The sequence below is a fragment of the Sylvia atricapilla genome, chromosome 6, assembly GCF_009819655.1.
Source record: "Sylvia atricapilla isolate bSylAtr1 chromosome 6, bSylAtr1.pri, whole genome shotgun sequence".
Taxonomy (NCBI): domain Eukaryota; kingdom Metazoa; phylum Chordata; class Aves; order Passeriformes; family Sylviidae; genus Sylvia; species Sylvia atricapilla.
The window spans coordinates 43,488,088-43,507,327 of NC_089145.1; the positions used below are offsets into that span (position 1 = coordinate 43,488,088).

The following is a 19,240-nucleotide window of genomic DNA, read 5'->3' on the forward strand; positions in this document are numbered from 1 at the left end:
TTTTAACTGGAGTATATACAGCATCTTCTCAGACTGCATGCACAGTTCCCTTGTTTGGTGTGATCTGACATGCAGTATACCTTGGGAATCTTTTAATACTAGCAGGCTCAGCAAGTAGTCCTTGCAGCTTTTCTCTATGATAACAATAGTTGTGGGAAGGTTGAGTAGTATAAAGAGGAAAAAGAAAAAACTATCTGCACTTCAAAGATTCCCTTCAGATGCAGCAGATAGAAAATCCACACAGATTACTGCAGAAGTTGTAGGTGAAATTAAAAGTTGCCATCTCCAATATATGCATTTGCCTGAAGTATTCCCTACGTTTACATATTCTAGGGCAGACAAAGCTGCAAACATACATATCGCCTTCTTTATTTAGTCTGAAAGTGTTGGGACTTTAAACTTGGGGTCTGTTAATACTGAGAACCCGTTTACAGTCCAAAGAATTATGTGTCCAGCATGTAGCAATCTTGATTATATTCCGGTCAGGATGTGGGAAAGATGCTATTAGAAACAAAACAATCAATTCAGTCAGGCAGTCCCACAAACATGCTTTATGGCATCTGCCTCCTACTCATTTCAAGTGAGGGTTTATAGCGACACATTGGTGAAGATTAGTACACAACTGCAGGCAGATGCCCATGCCTGATTCAATTGTTTGCACTGACACTCACAATTGCTGTAATTGCAGCTGGAGTGATAAAAGTCATTGCAAAAAACCAGACAAAGTGAAATCAACATTGTTCCTCAGAGATTTTATTAGTTGAAACCCAGAAATGCACAATCCACTGTTTTTCCTTGGTATGAATTCACCACAGCATTTCCATTTACTATGCCTGCAATACTGTCCTAAGTGGTTTAATGTCGGAACATTCAAAAGGCCTCTTTAAAATCAGAACTTGTAACAGGAACAGCCATGCATTCCAGCCTCACTTGTTTAAAAGTATTTCCTTCCTAAGTGATTAAAAAATAAAGGCAGCAAATGATTTTTGGACAATCAGTGAAATCTTGAATAAAGATTCTTTCTAAGCTGTAGCCTTCCTGTATGCCCCAAGCAGCACTAGCATTGTTCCTTTTCTCTTTTCCTCCTATAATGGGTTAAGAGCATTAGCATCAGTGCTTCAAGCTGGTATATTCCTGATGAGGAGTGACCATCTTCTACAGCCCCTGGAGAAAGAGAGAATGGATGTTTAGAACTAGGCAGTATCCAAAGCCTTCCTGAGAACAGATTACCCTGCCAAGCCAGTTCTCACACAGTGCTGAAGACTTCCTTCAGACCGCCTACACTACTGGTGGCTCAGTCCAAAGGAATTATGAGGTGATCCATGAAGGAGCTGAGGATTTAACACATTCACTCCCCACTTACCAAAGGAAACTGATTTTTGCAGACTTATTTCAATGAAAATGGAAATACCTTTGCAGCATAACTCGTATTCTAAAGGTATTTTAGCATTGCCATCCTGACTGCTGGAAAACTTCCATTTAAATGCTTAAGACTGTGATTGTTTCTAATCCTTCTATATCAAGTAAAACCAAAGAAAACCCCAAAACTTTAAAGGAAAGCAAAGAAATCTGCCTGATTGTGTCCTTCATTAATTTAAACCAGGACAGAGAAAATCAAAAATTCCAGGTGCAGTCCCCAGTAATATCTTTCCAATGGGATGCACAAGTGGCCAGAAAACCATTGATGCAGCAGAATCTTGAACCACATTCTGTGCTAATTTTAATAAATAAAGATCATCATCTCCTCCCAAAACTTAAATTGGGATTAGACTTGCCAATATATTGGAGAAATCTAAATCAACAATGTATTGCATCAGAAAGGAGCTCCGAGAAATGAGAGGCGAGTGTTTTAAATGCTTCCAGTTACAGCACAGCACTGGAGAAGGTCAAATGCCCCAACAAGTTCCCTGTAGAGAGACCTGTCAGATCTGATACTCTGAACATGAGGCAGGCAGACACAGGGCCAGGGAAGCACACCTTGGATGATGGCAGGTGATGGCAGAAGGGATTCATGTCAGGCACAACCAGGCAGCTGCCTCGGCAGCCCGAGGAAGAGGGAGGCTGTGGCACTGCCCTGTCCTGTGCCCAGCAGCCCCTCGCACAGCTCTGTGTGACAGAGTTTCCTGCAATCCACGTGTGGACTACAACTAACTCCAGTCTGGGACAAATCTGGTGTTTTCCATGTGGTTTATGGTGTTACACCAGGAGATTGTCTGGTTTAGGGTGCTCTACTGAAAGCCAGAAGGAGAGGGCAGATGGAGATGTGCAGGTGGCACAGTGGCCCCTCCTGGAATGGCTGTGGTGGCCGTGAAGCTGTCCTGGGGGAGGGAACGCTCTCGTGCTGGGGCACAGCATCCTGAGAGCTGAGCCTGGTCAACGTGCCTGGTAAAAGGCATTTCCTCTCCAATGCAGGCAAGACAGAGGAGCCTTTTATGGCAACAGGCTGATGGAACATCACATTGTAGCCCTCAGTGGTTTGATTTTAGTAGCTTTTACATTCCCAACCATGTTCACAACTACACTGCGGAATGCACAAAAGCATTTCCAGGTTGAGGCAGAAAGAATAATAAACTTTAGCCCCACTCTTCAGAGAAGGACTTCAGTACTCAGAGTCAAATCAGAAACCAAGACAGGGACAGGTGATAAACCCTGTCCCAGGGTGTACTAGGGCTTAAATACAAGATCCGTCTTCACACTTATGCTGATGATACATTTCACAACTCCAGCACTTGAGAATAAAATCTTACCTTTCCTATTGCTTTTGTCTAAGGAAGTCAAGAACCTCCTTCTGTCCTGTAGCCTCTGCCTGTAAGCAGAAACATGAATAAATCCTGTCATGTGCCAAGATATGCAAATACTCACATGTGAGAATTAAGACTATGTTACCACAAAATAATTAAAATCCAATTTAAATTTTAATTCCTCTGACATAGATGAGAAAATTCTCACTCCAACTATTTATTACTTCATATCAGCACCAGATTTGAGTTTGTAACAAATTCTAATCCAGTTTATAGTCTAACATACATTTTTCCCAAATTAATATTATTATATTAATATTACTCAGCTAGCACAGCAAGGGAGCACAGCTGTATGGACACTTACTACTTGTAGGGGATTCCTGCCATCATAACCAGCTTTCTCGAGGCCTGCACCAGCCAGGTACCAGGCATACAGCCCATCCACATCGCCTTTAGCTGCAAGGCTGGAAAAAGAATAATTAATATTGGTTCTAAATCTTTCAATTAATTTCAGTGAGCTCCTGGGCCCGGTCAATGAGCTCAGCAGGTGAAGGCTGAACCAGGCTCAACATGGCTGCCAGGGTAGAGAGGTAAAGAACACTATTACAACAGCTTTGAATAGCTGAGCAAGCAACACAGCTTGATGAATCAGTTCCTTAAATTATTAGGGCTGTGCTATAAGTACTTACAACAGGCTAGTTTCACATAGTGGGTGTGACTATGACCAAAGGGGAAAAAAAAGTCAGGTAGTTTCATATTTCACAACACAATATTTATCTCATGAAATGAGTTGGGGGGAGGGCAATGGCTAAATCAAGATGCAGCTGAGTGAGAGTGCAAGCAGATGTGCCAGCAATCCACAGGACTTATTTAAAACCCCTAAGAATACCCCTTCACAAGTTTGCATAACTGTGTTTGCTATCAGTAGTTATGACATTCAGTATATTTATGTGATGTTATTTGGACAGTAACACAGCTATATTTGAGTTTCACAAAACAATTTTTAGGATTTAAATGGGCAGCAAACAAAAAAAAAAAGTTTTTCAAAGATGACCTCTGCCTGCCACATGTAACAAGTAATAGAAAGGATCAGAATGAATCCTATACAAATAAGTTAGTTAAAGTTTTCAGAGGAACGCACACCGGGTTATTTCTTCGCACATCTGCTGGTAGTCCCATCCACAATACTTCAAGTATATTTTTAACTCTCATTTTGGTAAAAGGACTAAGAGTCCTTTTCATGTTAACAAAATCATGCCAGTCTGTACCAAGCCTGAAGACAGGCTGAACTGATGGGAAGGCTGGAAGGAGGACCTTCAGTGTTTTTAGGATACCAGCACCTGCAAAGCTTTAGACCTGAGCTTGCAGATTGTTTCAGCAGAACCCTGCTGATAATCATCAAGTAAGGTTGAATCTCATTAAGAGAGGGGAAACCTCCCCAACATTAAGTTCAGAGTTTGCTGCCTTAACCAGAGCTTGCTGTGGGTGACAAGCACTGTGCTGGCAGCAGGCATGGAGATGGTGATGAGCTCCTGGGGGTGATGACCAAGCCAGGAAGACCTGGTGAAGAGTAGAGAATGCTCAAGATGGAAGGGGCAGTCATGGAAGAAACCAAGAAAGCAAGGCTGCAGCATTCACTTCTCTGCTAGGTTGAAATCACTTCTGTTGTTGATTAAATCACTTAAGTACCTGAAAATATGTTTTCAGGGGAGTGGACACCTCTAATTGCAGCAGTCCCAGAGGCTGGGCACAAGAAAGAAAAGCAAATGGTCCTTGTCTGTGTCCTTCCATGCAAACCCCCAGGTGACCTACAGCTGAGGCCTTTGTGGGACAGGAAAGTGGTTGTGGGGTACAAAGAGGTTTAACAGTGTTTCAGTCTGGCATTATGAAGGAAAGGATCAATAAATCATTAATGAAAACGGCCATTACAAAAGAAAAGGCCCCACAGAAGCCATAAGGACACAGAGGAAAGCAAAGGAGGTCCAACAGGAAGCTCTGTGGGAAGTTGGTAAGGAAATTGCAGGAAAGAGCATTACTAAAGAAAAAGTATAAGCATTAATAAAGCTAAGAAATTGCTTAGCAGCCACTTCTGGAACACATCAATTATCTTTATTTACAAAAACTAGTCCCTTGCTGTTAACACTGTAAAGTCACAGGCTAAGGAAGAAACAAAAAACCTAGCTAGAGAGTTAGGAGCATCACCAACACTGGACAGGAAAACACATTGTATTTATCAAACATAATTGCATAGTTCAGCCATGTGCAAAGCAGAAACCACTTTGGTCAAAGACTTTCAGAAATATTACCAACCTACATACCCAGGGCACCTCAGGTGCATCTCTGTAAGCAACAAACAAGGACAGCTGCACTTACTTGAAAATTCACTGCCTATTAACAGCACCTATTCAGAAAGAGCAATTTAACCCTTGCTGCAGAGGTCAAAACTGTGCTCTCCTTCTGTGACATCAGAGCAATCCAAATACACAGACGTATTTTCAATTTTGCAGCAGCCATTTACTGATCAAGTGAGGACTCTATTCTATGGGGACTGTGACCAGAGAAAAAAAGGTGATGTAGCTTGTGAGAAAATTTAGATACCAGTCTAAATAGAAGATACCTACTATTTACTAGATTGATTATCATCAGGAGCACCACAAAACATTTTCTCCAAATCTAAATTTCCGTAGTCAAGCCATACACATCGGGATTTCCTTTATACACAGTAAGTGTACTTCATATACAAAAATATATACAGAGGATTTCACCATTTGCATTTTAGGAACCCTGGCTCTGTATTTGTCTCAAAAAAATTTATGCCAGCAATTCCAACTATAAGTGCAACCTCTAAGCAGCAAGTCCATTGCTGTTATATAATGAAATGGAATAAAGGTGTCTTCAATATACACTTACCTGGATGTTTAAAACCTGCTTTGTTGATAAAGAACTACCTACCCCAGTTTACTAAACTCTGACTGATACGTTTGATAGGTGATAATCCCAGACATCCTGCCTATCAGTACTCTTGCATTCAGAAAAATTATTTTGTATCCAGTTCACAGTTTCAGCAGGGCTAATGTAGCCATGATGATGACGGAGCTAAGATGCCAAGAATAGTGACAGAGCTCTCTGTGCCTCCAATCATACCAACATGAAGCTGCAATTTAAGGGGTGCTCTGTTACTACCAGGGGACCAGGAGCAAACCTTGTCAGGTTTCAGAAGATTTCTAAGGACAAAGGTCAATGCAGTTGTAGATTTGGGAAGTAAAAAGCCCACTGAAATGACATTTTGGGGTTCCCTCCTGCCTCTTCATGTACTAGGATTTCATCTTTCCCTGGGACACAAAGCTATGCTTCATCAGAAATTCTCCTTTTTCTCTGTCTATATAAACTAATCAGGAGAGACTTTCTTTTTTCCAGGTGTGTCATCACTCTGACAGAAGAGAATTTTTTTTTTTAAATGAAGATCTGAAGAAGAAAAAAAAAAGGTCCAGCACAAGGCATGGATTGCTCTGTCCTGAACACATTTGGGAGTGCTGTTCTTAGCTTCTGTCTCCACATCTCTCTCAGCTCAGACAGACTTCTTGAAAGACAGCAAGCAAAAGAAGCTTGGTCCTTATTCCTGCTGAGGCATATTTACCCTTCCTTCCCCAGCCTTAGCCCTCTTTATGTTAAATTGAAAGGTGGTGATTTTGAAAGGCTGCACCTTTGTATATATCATACCATATCATATAATTTTATGAAATCTAACAATATAAGAAAGCTGGTTTGGCTTTATGTCCCTGTTTAATTTTGTGAAGTACAGACTTGAAGTACCTCAATTCTATACAAGCTTTTTTCCCTTTAAAAACAAACACAAGTCAACTGTTTACCAAGTCCAGAAGTTTTCAGATTAAGTCTGAGTGTCCCAATTTATCTCATCGTGGTTTGGTTTTTCAGACAGATAACAATACTACTGCAATATGAGAGATACTCTGACATTTTTAACAGATTACTAACACTGAGATCTCATTTCAAAACAAAGCCATGAACCAGATACCAAGCATCATCAAAGTGATTCTAAAACCAGACTAACACCTCTCACTTAAAAAAAAAAAAAAAAAAAAACACCAGCAAATGAAACCATGAAAGATTTAATAACTATGTGCATCTCCACTTCCTACACAAGAGTTCCCATTGATATTGTCCAACCCTCAGTTCTGGTTGGTACTCCTTTCCCTCTCAAACATCACTAATACCAAAGGAACACATTTATTTTTATCTCCATAATCTTCCAAGTGAACTATTCTATTCTGTTCTATTCTAAAATCATGAGTCTAAACAGAAGGAGGCTGAGGAGACTATTAGAACACAAAAATCACTATTTGTGGTCTTTCATAACAGTCTGTTTGAGGTTTGGTAGATAGCAAAGAGGGAAAAGATGCTTATAGTTTAATTCACAGAGAACTGCATGAGGGGAAAAGTTAAACCAGCTAAGTGCAGAAACACAGAACTTACAGAAAGCAAGCACCTTTATCCTTCTAAACCCCAAGAACTTGACATATTGCCTTGGTGACAAATTTGGACTGGTAGAAATTGCAGCTTAAGTACATTACAGGATAGAAGAAATGTGGGGAAATAGTTGAAAATAGACAGAGGGGCGATGTTATAAACAGCTGGTTCTATAAGCAGCTTGACCATGTGGCCATGTTGACTGCCACGAAGGTGCCAGTGCCTGCAAAGAGGGGGCTTAAAATAAGAGAGAGGACAGACAAGTGAGACAGAGCTTGCTGGAAAAATGAGTATATCAGTAAGGTCATCTGAGGACACCATAGAAGTATCAGAGACATTTTGGCAAGAGGACAAACACCAGCACCTCAGATTAATACCTTATAGGTAGCTGAGTAACTCTCTGTGGAAAAAGTCCACTTTGTCAGAAATGAGTATGCCAGGCCCTCTAAAAGAGTAGAGCAAATGAAGAGCTTCAGCTCTGCAGGAGCAGAGTAGGAGCAGCCACTTCAGCACTTGTCTTGAAGACTGACCACTGCCTGGCTCTGCTCCTGGTACAGGCCATACAGATCCAGGTGCATGGTAATCCCTAAAAAGCTGTAACAAACTGCAGAAGAACTCCATTTTGTGTAAAGAGCCCTTTTCCTCTTCTTGGGTTGTTTTTTGTTTTGTTTTGGACACATTACTGCCAGGTCAGCTAGCCAAACTGGTCCTGCACATGCCACCAGGACTAAGCATGGGGCCAGTTAATTTGCAGAGAAATGTCATTCTCTAAACCTTTTGGCAGAGGCAAACAGCACAAACCAAGGGTTTAGTTCTGTCCTATCACTTGCAGTGCCATGGGAAGTGCCTATTTTGACTCCATGGTAAAAGCGTTATTACCCAGTCTCCTCTGAGCATGTTATGACAATGGAAACACTCCACACAGTGTTCCTCAATTCCAGAATTACTCAGAATCCAGCTTCCACACAGAACACACATTAGATTTACCTTGACCTTGTTTTGTAGACATTATATAGCACTGGCTGGTCCCTGCAAGTATCATGATTTCCTCCCAAGTCCTGATATAAAGGCCCAATGCTCAGGGATTTTTTGTTTGTTTTCCAAAAGAAGAGAGAAGAGGAAATTAAGTAAAGAATTACAAGTAATTTTAGGAAATACATAGAACTTTCTAACCATTTTCAGAGTATTTTGTAATTCAGGACCAGTACTGGAAGAAATGAAATCTAACATCTATTTCTTTTTATAACACATATCCACATTGTCATATAACAAAAGTAACTGTATGGAAAGCCAGCTCTAAGAGAATTATATCCTCTTAAAATTAACTATAGTGATAGCAGCAGTTCAAAAGGTTTTTTTGTCTATTTGATTTAGTTATTTTTAAGAATAATACTACATATTAGTTAGAACAAAAGCCATTCCAATATAAGTGAAAAGTGGACGTTAAGACAATAAAAATTATACATTTTGTGCAGCTTTATTTTAAAAGAGAGATGTTACAAAATCACATCTTGAACAGCTGCTTTTCACCATTCCTCAATAGGAGACTTGGGGGGGGAATGGGGTATTTATTTGCTTCCAGCTGACCTCCACAATCCTCTCTCCTTTGGAACTCTCTTGCATTATTGGTGCTTTGAAACAGAGTTGATTCTTAATTTCATCACTTCACTTGTTTCCTTATTAGTCATCTATCATAGAAAGAGCCTCCTCATGTGCCAGGGACCCAACTGTCTATTGAAAGTGTTCCATTTTCCAGTCTTCTCTGAAAAACCATCCCACTCCACACCCATTTTAGGGCCACCTCATGTATCACATTTACCTGCAGAGTATTGTTCCAACGTCCTCCAAGTCATGGCTTGAAAGGTGTGCTCCTGTTTCTCGTAACAGGTTAATCACTGGTATGTGCCTTAATGAGGGGAATAGAAAAAAAATGAGAAAGTGACTTGACCTGGAGGGGCTTTTTTCCCCCTGAATCCAACATTGTCATATCCACAAATATCCACATATCCAGACAGTGAAAGTTCTCACATTCTCTTTTCCACATTTACAGAATGAATCTTTTCCAAGGTGACAGATGCAGTAAACAGAGCTTCCCTCCTTCCCTCTCAAAAACTCATTCATACACTAAGCTCAAGGAAGTGTTAAGTTCAGCTCTAGGAAGGAAAGGGATGCATACCCTTCTCTTCCAAGAATTCTTAGTATCTTAACCTTAGTGCTAGTTTAATTTAACAGTAGAAATATTAGTAACTGAAATACATGCAAACGAGGAGAATATTTATTACACAGCATAATTCCAGTATTTTAAAGAATCAATGCCCATATATATCAGTCTTAAAACACTGTGTCTTGCAGATTAGCAATGAATCTTTATGTTAATGGAGAAGGGCTTCAAATTGATGATAAATACTCTTATGAAACTCTGTCAAAAGCACATCTTTTCTTAACTTTCTCCTCCCAATATCTTTATTATTGATTTCTACCTGGAGACTTTGGGAGGTCTTCCCTGTCCTTTCCTTTGAGATAAAGGGACAAAGGGCACTACCAGCCAACACCTATACCTTAGTCAGATGCTTAAGAAACTCTGTGGAAAGGCTGGTCTCTAAAGGTACTGTTGTGGGTAGAAAATAACATGACAAGTAAAAAATCTACAAAATACATTTTTCATAACTAACCTAGTGGCAGGTTTAGAACTAGGTTTGAAAAGGAGATGACAGAATGCCCCTCTGTTAAACAACTGCTCCAGCTTACAAATCAAAACAGGCTTTTTTTCTCCAGAAAGAGCATGATGACCCAGCAGATTAGGAATAGTTTTAAAGTTCCTATTTTAAGTAAGTTACTATAATATAACACTTCAAAATAAAGAGGTAGGCTTATTGTTTAATAGGAAATACATGAGGAGTTTTCCCAACCAATTACCTAAAAGATCATCTGTAGTAATTAAAAATACAAAAATAAGCTCACATACACTTTCTACTTAATCACTTGGTGGTAACCATGGGTCTTTAAAATTTTTGAATTGGACTAAACTACTTATCTAATCTCTCTGCCTGTTTTTAGGAAACTCCATCTTCAATCAGAAGTTACTTTGTAGTTATCCATATAAAGCCTATGTAAGCTTACATGTTTGATGTAAGATCTTTAGTTTCTAAACTAACCAAAGAACTGTGCATGTGCTATAGAAATCATCTTGCTTTTCCAAACACAGGTTATTGACTCTAACAGACAGATTTTATCTTTTTTTCAGTTGTACTTTGTTCCAATTGACAGCCAAAAAAAAAAAAAAAAAAAGCAAACTTCCTTTGCTTCACAGCAAAGCACTGCTGGAACGGCACATGTCTCAAGTTTATTCAGTTATCTAAAATATTTTCTCAGGTGGGTCCCTTACGACATGGCTCGTCATCCACAGGCATCTCCTTGAGCCAGCGAATAATGGCATGGTCTGCTACTTTTCAATTCATGGTAAAGCAGGAATTCTACATGTATGAATTTTTTAGTTTTTAGTCTTAATCCAAACAGTAATTAGCTGAAATGAAATTTGACGTGAAATAGATTAAAGTAGAACATGCCTGTTCACTCAGGCTCTCATTGGGTACTGAACAGAACATGGGGAGTGTCCGTTTACTCTCCAAGGACTGCCCTGGAGTGTTCCTCATTTCCCACCTTATACATGAAATCTCAGCATTAAATGAGCATTTTTTAAAACAAAAGTTTTGCTATGGGACAGCATTAAAAGATAAAAGGCTGCAAAGTAGGTAATGTTGTGTGGTATCTTCCCTCAGTGTGTTCCTACCGACCTATGAGGTCTGTATCTCTGGATACCAGCAGACAGACAGGTTTTCTCCTCCTGTTGTAACTATTTACCCCTTACTGGTACGAAGAATCTCTCCAGAAAGCCCTTCATATCCCACTCACACCACACAGCCATTACTGCTCTGAGTGGGACGCTAAATGTTTGGTACAGACAGATTTGGGATCATTTACCCCACTCATTTAATACAGCAAATTTAAACAAGGCAAAAAAAAAAAAGTGGCTTGAAATAAATTAAATTTGTAAGCATTGTAACTGATAGTGTTTATAATAAATGCTTACAATAAAGCATTTCTAAACAGAAGTACAGTGTCCTGATGAGTCATTCAAAGTCACCTTTCTTGGTAAAGCGGGGAGAAGTGCTGTGCACTTCTGCTTCCTGCCCTACTCTTCCTGCTTCCTGCCCTACTCTTCCTTTCCCTTGCCCTGTTATAGACAGGGCAAGGGAAAGGAAGAGTAGGGACAAACAGCAGTGCAAAGTTTCAAAGTGTCAGATTTAGTACTGTGGCTGTGAAGTGCAGATCCATCCAAGAAAGCAAACAGACCACCTCTGACATTCCCACCACTCAACATGAAAACTATGCAGGAGGCAAGGCGCACTGCAGCTTGTTCCTACTTGCACCCGAACGCTATCTACATTCTCAACAAACTTCAGCCCTCTCCAGAGCACCACTTCTGCTGTCTTGTACGTACCACAAGGGCATTAGTCATATCTCAAGAGGCTGGCTGTGAATTTTCTGATACTGTTATGTCTTAGGCACAAGAGAGGTATTTGGCTTTAGAAATTGTTTCTTTAAGTGCTGCTCTCCTGTGGCTTTACAAAAGCCTCACAAGGGTCACAGTTGAGCTGATCTGAAGTTCAGGTGATGTCATGAGCCACAAACTTCTTGGGAACAGTTCAAATGCAATTCCTGTCCTAAGGTGACAGCACAAAACCAAGAGCAGAAGAACTGCTGGATAGTCAAAGCTCAAGATGCAGAGGGATGGCAACATTCCCATGCCAGCCCGTTCCCAGCCAGCTCCATGCTCATTTAGCTAACCTGCTGAGTTCTGAGCTGTTCCTGACCCTCCCTTTTCCTGCTGTGTTCTGTCACCAAACCATGGCTCTTGGTCAGACACAGGCTGTAGAAACAAGGTCATTCTGTATATGTTACTTGAGATAGCTTTTTAGTAGTATCAGAAAAAAACCCAAATAGACAAAAGATGTTTCCAGCGTCTCCTATCTGCTAGGTTCCATTGTTGATAACACTGGACATTAAAACTCGAGTGTATACTAATATTTTAATATAATAATAGCAGAATATCTGATTTGGTGCAGTCTTCAACATTCAGCACCATGAGCAAATTTGAGTTCCAGGTAAAGACATCCACACTCTTACCAGTTCATGAGGGCACTGGATTCACAGGAATCCAGGTTCTGTACAGTACCCATCATCCCAGGCCCTCACCTGGCAGACACTTATTAAAAGTGAATCAACTTCAAAAGAGATGAATCATACATGTGAAATGAACACTCATGTAAGAGTTTGCAGGATTGGGGCCTTAGGGTGCACACCTTCCACCAACTCTCGTTAAAGAAATGCAGGTGTAATGTATATCCAAACTTGACTGGCTTCATTCTTTTTCATGCTTGCTCCCCTAGCAACCAGAATGGATATGGCAGGACCAGCTTAGTTTCACTTGTTCAGTTTTCTGCATGGTATCAGTGGGAATTTTGTGCTCCCTGTAAGGACAGGCTTCAGTGTGCTTCTTGGAGCCAGTGGTGGTTAGATTTTCTCTCTGCCTTATATTTCCTCAAGTAATGTAAATGTAACCTTGCAAAATATCAAGTATTTAAATTCATATTTACGTGGGAGGTAATTTTACTACCTCTAATCTGATGTTCTCACAGCACTGTATAAGCATCTCCCCATTTTCAACCTTTTACCACTGCTCTACAAGTAAATGGAAGCACTTTTACTACTTAAAATATACACAATTTTTATTCAAGACATTTTCCTGCTTAGAGAGTTTCTGTTATTAAAAAAATATTATTCTATTGTTTTGAAAATGAATTATCCCCTGAGGGTGCTGTAAGAAATTAAAGGAATGCTACTTATTTTGATATGTCAAGCAACTGGCCTAAATTAACAGTGGTCTGTTTAGCTTCATGCATAAAGTGAGTGAGACTACAGGCAAATTCCAGAGTTACAAATGAAAAAGCGGAAATGCAGTAGTTTATTTCTTATTTAGAAAGAAACAAAGAAAGAGTCACTTAAAGTCAAAAAATTTAAGAGACTATCATTGGCATAAATCAAATCACTGGTCTATCAGCTGACAGAGTTATGCTAAGAGGCTTTTAAGAAGAGACATTACTCCTGATCATCTTTACAAATTAATAAATGGAAGAGAGAAATCAGTCATCATTATACAGGTTTGCATGCTGGTTAAAAGGCAAGCCACTGAGAAATGTTACATAAAGGACTGGAAGAAAGCTATTTTTAAGATGAGTGGGTACTGTATTGCAGTTAAATGCCAATTAAACAAATATTAATTCTCAGAAAATGGGATTAAGCTGATGCAATGTTCAGTAAAATTGAGAAAGTTACAATATTAAACAGTTTAAAGCACTGACTACTCATTATCATCAGTTCCCCCACCCCCACCCCTTCCCTCTCTGCCATTTTCTATCAGGATAATCTCTTTACTGTCAGCTTGCAAGTGTTTAATAAATAGAATTTAAATACTTCTGTAGCAGAAATCTTTTTAGTGGGTATCTAATTACACACATATACAGCTGTCTGCTCTTTAGCATTCTCCTTTATATGCTTACCAGTGTGAAATGCAGTGTGAGTACACAGCAGATCATAAATACACATTCATGAGATTAGTTCTAAGTCAACTCTTCCTCTCATTCCAACAGTAGAAACAAAAAGAGAAACTGAAAATGGTTATGTGCAGTTTCCTTTTAGAATTCCCTGCTTCAAAATGGGTGTGCAGTTTTAAAGAGCTTAAAAGTCATAGTAGGAGTCTAATATAGGAGTGGCAATTCTAAGGAATCCAAACAACAAGCTCATGTGAAATTCCTCAGGCGGTAGATGGGTGCGGTAAAAGAAGTAGGTGCCTGATTTGCAGGAACGTCTAATAGTATCTAATGCTTTAGCATTTTCTCACATTGGACCAGAGCCACTTCTATTCAACTCCAAGGTTATTTGTTTGATTTGCTGTTGGGCTTGTTTTTGCTTTAAGACTGCAGAGCTTATATATTCATGAGGTAAAGCAACAGCCACAAAGCTGTTCAGGACCATGCAAGAGGAATGGCAATAGCACAGTGCAGCCACGCCGGACTCAGGCTCTCACAGGCAGAGAGCCTGGTGTGTTTTCTACATCTAGTCTTTGAAACTAGAAGGAGAAGGAGAAGCCTTCGAGTTATTCCTGCAGCCCAGGGTAATCCAGGACTGTCAGACCTCCCAGGGAGCTAACTCCAGCTTGACAGACCAGGTAAACCTGTCAACATTAGAAAGCTGTAGGAATATTTGGGGACATTCACCCATGAAGACCATGAAAATTCAATCTCTCTGAGCTCTTTTACAGAAAAAAATTGCTTTTCTTCTGCCATGATACAAACTGAATATGAGATAAAGAGCTGAAAATGGATCAAAGACAAGGAGATATTATGGTGTGCAGCTTCTAACATGCTGGAAGACCAATGGCTCTATGAATCCCCAGGCTATACAAACTAAATCTTAGAAAATTAAATTCTGATGATGGATAACTTTTATATTGTGATATGGCCATTCCTTAGGACTGTACAACATGGAAGAGACCAGTCAAGTGCAAGTCCGTGACTACCATTCAAGAACTGCTGACATTCATAACAGCAGGAAGAGGAAATCCACAAAGCAGGCAGAGCCATGCAACCATCCCATATAATTATGAGTGGGTGGAAGAGAAAAATCAAAAAACCAGTCATCCAGCAAGAGACTCAGGAAAGCACTGGTGGAAGGGGAAGATTAAAACATGTCAACCTACCGGTATATTTTGTGCCAACTGAAACAGTCTGGTCTTGATGAGAAAGGGAAGGGCAGAAAAAGAACAGACAGCCATGGTCCTGCACTCTCACTTCTGACAATCAAAAGGAGTTTGGCTCCGTTTGATAAGGAAGCTTCAGAATAAAGAGTGGAGCCCTGAAATTATGGACAAAGTCTTGGCAGGAGGACAGCAATAATTACCTTATGCTAAAATTCTGCATGCATACCAAGTTGTTTGCTTTCATTCCACATTATTTTAAAAAATCTTTTCATTTAGGCTAGTCACATCCTTTGAAACAAGCGGATATGTGTTATTTTAACTGCTGTCATTTACACGACTGCTGAGACCAGACAAGACCAGAACACAGGATGAATGGAGTTGAAATCCAAAATGACAAAAGGTTTATAAACTTTATATAGAGCAGTACACGACTTGTTACCTGAACTTGATCGCATTCATCAGCGGGGTAGATCCGTATCTGTCTCTGGCATAAACAGTTGCGCCAGACATCAACAAATACTCAACCAAGGGCAGGTGCCCCTCGGAGGCTGCAATGTGGAGTGGAGTTCGGCCGTCGTAGTCCCCACAGCTCAGATTCCCACCCTACAAAATGACACATCCTTCACATGCCAAAAAGAAAATGACTGCACATTAAGCTGTTGCAAACGTTGCGCAGTAGGATGTATACGTTGCCTTTTAATTCTGCCACCAAATTGTTAAGGCTGTCAAAGTTTATCTTGCAGCATTGTTTTAGTGCCAATAAAGCCCTTTATTCCACCTCTTGCATGTTTCCTACTGAGATATGTTCTTTATTACAGCACACCATACAGCAGCTTTGTGCCCATAGCCTGTTAATAGTTCTTGTCTTAGTTAATTCTTATTTTCAAGATATATTTATCATTTTTTGAGGCCCCTTACCAAAATCTCAATAGTAGGGTAAACCAAGGCAAAGAGGGGGAAAAAAAGAAAAGAGATGATAGGGAAATGCCTGTTTCTTCTTTGGGTATAACCCAAATCAGAGCTTTGGGGAGAGCCAGAAATCCTGAATTAGCACTGCACTGTGTTTTGCTTACATATAATTTTCAAGTTCTTTTTTTTTATTCCTGATAGATTTACATCCAAAAGGTGGATAGTATGAATATGCATAAAGAAAGTTAAGAGAAAAGAAAGCAACACAAATCATTTTAAAATGTTCCAAAGTTAGCAGATAAGAACTTGCATTTTTATCTACCTGTATTTTCACAGTTCAAAAGAAAATGTAAACAGCTAAAAACCAGAAAGGGACAAGAACATACCAGTTCTGAAAGGCAAAGACCAAGAAATCTAGAAATCACTTGTAACCATCACAGCACCTTGACTCTAAAACTTAGGTTGTCACTTTCTTTGAGGATGGCTTCCTATCATCTATTACACCTCTATTTAAAAATCAACGCTTTCTACACACTGTTCATTTTACATTACCATTTCTGCTATGGCTCTTAGTGCATCTATGTCACCCAGTTTAGCTGCAGCACAAGCCAAAGGTGGAATTAATGCATCTCGTACGGCTTCTAACTCCTGAGAAAGAAATAAAGTTAAACATTTAATATCGGCCTCACCTCTAATGCAACTGACACCTAAGTCATAAAAACACTGCCCTTACTTTCATGTAAAGTATCCAATTAGTCATTTGGATATTTAGAAATGGTAGCATTTAGTTCTTGGAAGAAAAGAAGTCTCATGTTCATTGTACATTTTGTTGGTCTCACATCCATAAGATTTATATTGCTCCCTGGCAATATTACAAGTACCTGATATCTCTATAAACCATTTAAGGTGCACACACTAATCGCCATGTCTGTACTGCCATAGCTACACATCACTACAGTAAGAGAAACAGTGCTGGAGGGAGCTGGAAAAGACCATATCCTCAAAGACTAGATCAATTTTATTAAAGTTATTCCTCAGATATTTGTGTAACCTGTACTTTCAAACCTATACTGACAAGCCTCCTAGGCCTCCTGAATATTCTCCCATTTCTTATGCTTACGAAAGATAACTGAAGAGTACACTCAGTATTCATTATTTAATAAAAATCCCATCTTCCCTGAACTCAAGCCAAGAAAAAAGGGAGTATTTGTACAACCAGCACTATATTACCTAATTTATATTTATATTATATTTTCTAATTAGGAGGGGATAAACAACACAAATTACACTTGTGTCATGCTTCCTTAGTATCAGCCTTCTATGACTGCATGTACAATTAAGCTGTTTTACCCATTATTATTGGGATTGCTCCAAACTGTCAATACATTTGACCACAAAAATATAAAGCACTTCTTCATATCACTGACACCTGGAATTACAGCATCTGTCTGAGGCTTGTTATTGCAACAGGCCAGCTAAGAAAATAATCCCAAGATTGGGCTACAAAGAGGGGAGAAAAATTACTATGTTTTTAATTAAAAATATTTTAGTTATAGAACTGTCATTGTGTCCTTTCTCCCTAACTCCATATTCCAATTTTCCTTCAGCTTTGCTGCTCATCTTTAATCTAGGCTCATTTAACTCAGTTTACAGCTTTACACGATACTAATTTTAAATACTGAAGTATATACCTCCTTGCTGCTGATACTTAGAGATTTGGCAATCACTTGAATAAACTTGCTATCTCTCAAAGAGATCTTGGCTCCTGTGGGTACAACAGTCATTTCTCCTCTTAGATTCTCGCTCAGCATCTGAAAAGCAAGCAATCAGATCCTTTGTTAGCCAAGGGAAAATATTGTGGTAGTCTAATAAAAAAAAAACTTAAAATCAAGTTAGAAAATTGTTTGGAGGAATTATGGAAACTAATTGAATGCAGACAAAAGATTAAGGAAATAGTTACTATCCCATGCAGACTGCACGTTTAAAAAGACAAAGGAGGAAGAGAGACAGGCAAACAAAACTTTCTTCCAAAGCAAAGAAAACCAAAACAAGCACATAACAAAACACCCCAAATTTTAGAATACGCAGACAGAAGTTCCCTAGTGGGGTAAGCTGCAGCCTACTTAAAAACACAAAGATAATGAGTAATGAGCAGAGTGAGGCTTAAGACCAGAATACTCTGCAATGCTGCCTCTTGCCAGCATTCAGAAACCTCAGGACTCCTACACAGACTGTGTACATAGACCTCAAAACAAACCCAGTGCTGCCTGTAGACAGTCATGTATTTTTTCCATGGGTTTTCAAACAGCTCCATTAGCCTTGATTTTGTTAAAATTTGGACATTAGATCCAGCTTTGAATGCAGAAAATCTAGACAAGTACCAGTCATTCAGTATCCAAACAGGCCTGTAACAGTTTGCAGTATCTGTGCCTCCAATATAGCTGGGGAAAAAAAACCCAAATCAAAATGTGAAAAGGTCAGCCAATTCATGTGTAAAAAGTACTTGAATAGGGCAATAAAGAAATGAAAACACTCTAAACGACAGATTCTGGGAAACTTGGAGAAGACAGATAGAAGCCAGTCATCAAAAAAAAAGCAACTAGTTTCCTCAATTCTGACAATTTTACACGCTGGCACTCTTTCAGGGAAGGTTGCTGATGCAGCTATAAAGCACATAGTTATTTCAATTAGAATTTTAAAAAGTAGGATTGTGAAAGTTTGCAACAAACAGATGTGATGTTGGCAGGAGGAATGCCCCAGGTTTATTTATGTCTAGGCATGCCCTTTATTAAAAAAAAACCCTCCAAGAGCTGACAACACCATAGCTGTCTGCTGGAAGAGTCCCATATACATGTAACTCAGAGGATACCAACTTCTTTGGCACCCTTTTAGAATCTGACAGGTTGAGATCATTGCTTTACACAGGTAACCTTAGCAATTGGCACCTGTGCTAAATGCACCCAGTGCAAAACCCCGTGTGCCTTATTCAGTCCTACCAGCTCTTCTGACATTTATATGTGTCTGGGGGCACATTCCTCACTCTTCATGTTGAAAAAGAATCCTAAAATAACCACGCCAGCTTCAGGAGAGCTTCTGTCTCTTGGGAGACTATTGTTTGGTGATATGTTTAGCTGGAGATATTGCCACAGACAACATATTTCCAGGCTTTCTTCTTCTCCTGGTCTCTAGAACTCATTCCTGCCCAGGCAATGCAGCATGATGTTCCCTTAGTTGTGCCAGCACAATTGTTTGTGGGTCTGTACAATGAGTCAAATGAGGAAAC

General features: G+C 39.6%; 1 protein-coding gene across 1 annotated transcript in view; it reads right to left on the reverse strand.

Annotated features, from left to right (window-relative positions):
• Positions 1-554: 554 nt before the first annotated feature.
• ASPG (asparaginase) overlaps positions 555-19,240 on the reverse strand; it is a 44,458-nt gene continuing 25,772 nt past the window's right edge. Inside the window, exons 10-16 of the mRNA XM_066321681.1 lie at positions 17,649-17,768; positions 16,510-16,605; positions 15,488-15,651; positions 9,049-9,135; positions 3,106-3,205; positions 2,748-2,806; positions 555-1,164 (exon numbers count right to left, since the gene is read on the reverse strand). Of these exons, the coding sequence (XP_066177778.1) occupies positions 2,753-2,806; positions 3,106-3,205; positions 9,049-9,135; positions 15,488-15,651; positions 16,510-16,605; positions 17,649-17,768 (621 nt within the window). The 3' untranslated portion in view covers positions 555-1,164; positions 2,748-2,752. The remainder of the gene's footprint in view (positions 1,165-2,747; positions 2,807-3,105; positions 3,206-9,048; positions 9,136-15,487; positions 15,652-16,509; positions 16,606-17,648; positions 17,769-19,240) is intronic.